At 49.4% G+C, this 3,327-nt stretch overlaps 1 protein-coding gene across 1 annotated transcript; it reads right to left on the reverse strand.

Annotated features, from left to right (window-relative positions):
• Positions 1–293: 293 nt before the first annotated feature.
• Positions 294–3,173, reverse strand: LOC105179573. Its single transcript, XM_011103213.1, has 2 exons — positions 1,056–3,173; positions 294–683 (listed from the first exon to the last, which is right to left on the reverse strand). Exons 1-2 carry the CDS (start codon positions 3,171–3,173, stop codon positions 294–296), a joined length of 2,508 nt encoding a protein of 835 aa, XP_011101515.1.
• Between the last annotated feature and the right edge of the window lie 154 nt (positions 3,174–3,327).

Below are 3,327 nucleotides of genomic sequence, written 5' to 3' on the forward strand. Positions count from 1 at the left end.
GACAACCAACTAGTCTTAGAGTCCTAGGTGTAGGCCTTTTATTGCTTTGTTACTGCTTTGTTATTTGCTTTCTGTTGTTTAGATTACTCAAGGGGACGTTACGCCTCTTGAGTTGCAAATTTCAGCTTTCCTAGTGTCTAGTGTAGGCGATAGGATTTATTTTTTTAAGCCTATTATAGGGGGGAATGAGTTCAAGAAGCTTGGTTTATAGTAAAGTAAAGTTAGTGCATCAACCAAGCAAACAAGATTACAGCTAGCCAATCATTTGAGGGCGTTGTTTCATTTCACACTCTTCAAATGGATTGTGAACTAAGAACGAATTCCATAGCCAGATTCTCCCACTTGGTATTGCATTTAAGATAAACAAACATAATCAAGAAGAACAATGAAGAACTCACCTGTGGTTCTGTAAACTTAACGCCTGGAAGTGATGCAAGTCCAGTGAGATCATGCTCCATATATTCAAAGACGAGATATAAACTAGAAGATGTTCTTGAAGTAACCAAGCCTTCCAGTTTAATTATATTTGGGTGATCAAGCTTTCGCAAAATCAGAATCTCCCTTGCCATAAATTTGACACTTTCAGGATCCATATTATCAAAGCGTACTCTTTTTAGAGCAACAACTTTATTATGCAGCAGATCACGACCCTTGTACACGCTACTGTAAGTTCCTTGGCCAATCTGCAATAATAAAATGCTATCACAGAAGAACCAAAACCAATCATATAACGGTACAACACCCGCTAGATTGATATCTGCACTTGTTGTGTATTAGAATCTGCTCTTAAGTATATAGCAGCTTGCATAGCTCTTAATTGAGATTTGACGCATATAGTTGTTGCAGCACCCGCTAATTCAAGAAACCTGTTGCATTGCTTCAATCTGTGTTGGGTTCAGATTTCAGTTTTTTCTTAATTCTGATTATTTTATACGACAAGACCAATACCACTTACTACCCCATCACAGCTGCAACTTCTCAGTAAAAGGCTAACAGATAAGGAAACTCAAATAAGACAAGGTACTTAAATCAGTACTGTTCAATATAATCTCAACACTCCGTAGGGAGCCGTCGGCCTTCTTCTGAAACAGGACCGGCGCTCCATACGGCGACTTCGCGGGTTTGATGATTCCGCTCTCCAACATATCCTTCAACTGCTTCCTAAGCTCCACAAGCTCAGGTTGCGACATTCTGTACGGTGCCCTGGCGGGCGGCCTCGTGCCAGGCAACAACTCAATCTCGTGATCCACTGCCCTCTTCGGCGGTAGCTTCCGAGGCAGCTCGTCTGGCATCACGTCTTCAAATTCCATCAACAGTTTCTTAATGCCGCCCGGGATGGGCCCTGACACCTCTTCCATTTCATCAAGGCAAAGAGTGCACAAGTAGGATGGTTCATTCCGCTTGCGCCCCTTCTCAAACTGCATGGCCGACAAATTCCTCTCTCCAGTACGTCCGGCCAAGGTAGGGATGACACACGGTTTCGCTCCCATCATCATCAACGAGTCGACATGGGGTAGAACAGCTGTGCGTGTATCCCGTAGAAATTCAAGCCCAAGGATAAGCTTGAAATCGTCCATTACCACAACCGAAAGATTGGTCTTTCCTTCATAAGCACCAACCTTAATCTGCACAGACTTGGCTACACCGGCAAGGGGTTGTGCAGCCGAGTTGATCGCCTTCACACGCCCAACTCCCTTCTCCAGCACGAGCCCGAGTCTCGCCACTTCGGCGCTCGCAAGGTAGTTGTGAGAGGCTCCAGTGTCGATCATGGCTCGAATCGGCTTGCCATGAATCTTCACATCAACGAACATCAACCCTTTCTTCCTAGGAATCCGGGGATGGACTTCTTCCTCTTTCTGTTCCGGCTGTTCCACAGTAAGAGCCGGGACAGTCTTTTTCGCAAGGGGTGGCACAACTCTCTTCGCCGCCACCATAGAGACTGTGTTGCACCATTGGGATACGGCCCCCAAGTTGTCCTCATCCTCCTCCGTGTCATTCTCACCACCTGCCTCTGCTTGTGGCTCCACACTCTTTGAGGATGACGCATTGTCGGCAAAGGTCGTTGCCAATGCATTCAACACCCGTCTCTTCGGGCAATCGCGATACCCATGCGGACCATCGCAGAAGAAACACCCTCTCCTCCTCTCGGGTGCTCCCTGTCTGTTCTCCTGGGGCCTGTTCCTGTCTGAACTGCCCTGTGAGCCATTCTGAGCGTGGGGTTTCTGGTCTCCCCCACCTCTGTTGAAGATATTCCTGAACGATTTCATCCCATTCGACTTATTCTGTGCAGGACCAGGCGTCGCTTGCCTATCCTTCCGAGTCTCTTGGTTGAAATCTGCCAGGCGTTCGGCCGCGATGATAGCCGAACTCAAATCAGTCACTCGTTGCCTCTGCAACTCGTTTCTCGCCCACTGTTTCAAGCCTTCCATGAAAGTGAACAGCTTGTCCGCCTCCGACATGTCTCGGATGTTCAGCATCAGCGCTGAGAAAGCTTTGACATATTCCCGCACGGAACCTGTATGTTCAAGCTTTCGCAATGCCCTCCTGGCATTGTACTCCACATTCTCGGGGAAGAACTGCTCTCTAATCGCCTCCCGTAGAAGAGCCCACGTGTCGAGCTGTATTTGATGAGCCTGGATTTCCGCAAACTTGGTCCGCCACCACAGCTTTGCGTCACCAGTTAGGTACATGGTCGCAGTCGCAACCTTCCTTGCCTCGTCCCGCACGTCTGCCGCAAGGAAGTACTGTTCCATGTCGAAGAGGAAGTTCTCGACCTCCTTCGCATCACGCTCACCGCTATAGGCCTTCGGTTCTGGTATTCGAAGCCTACCGCCGGGGTCGTGAGCAACCATAGGCGTGCTACCCACTGCACGCTGGAGCAGTCCAATCTGAATGGACATCTGCTCCATGTCACGCCGCATATCGGCAATGCTGTCGTTTCCGAATACGCCAGCCATCTCCTGAATCACCTGCCGACATTTGTCCAACTCCGAATTCAGCACCGTGATCTCAGATTCTAGAGAAGAGACCTTCCTCTCCAATTCCACGAACCGGGAGTGTCCGTCCTCTGGGTTCTCATCTCTCTCGCTGGATGAAGCTGCGGCATGTCGCGGGCTTTCCGGATCTTGCCCCGATGCCTTCGCAGCAGTAGCAGTCGTACGCCTCGGCCCCATCGTGGCACGAGGCTCTGATACCACCTCTCACGAGGCGCCTCTCACACAACGCGTCGTGTGGCTAGTAGTCCGCTGACTACGTCCGCCAATACCTCCGCTCGGCACTAATGCAGCGCGCCGAATATATCAGAGTCGGGAGGAACAAATCACAAAA

The sequence above is a fragment of the Sesamum indicum genome, unplaced genomic scaffold (assembly GCF_000512975.1).
Source record: "Sesamum indicum cultivar Zhongzhi No. 13 unplaced genomic scaffold, S_indicum_v1.0 scaffold00172, whole genome shotgun sequence".
Lineage (NCBI taxonomy): Eukaryota > Viridiplantae > Streptophyta > Magnoliopsida > Lamiales > Pedaliaceae > Sesamum > Sesamum indicum.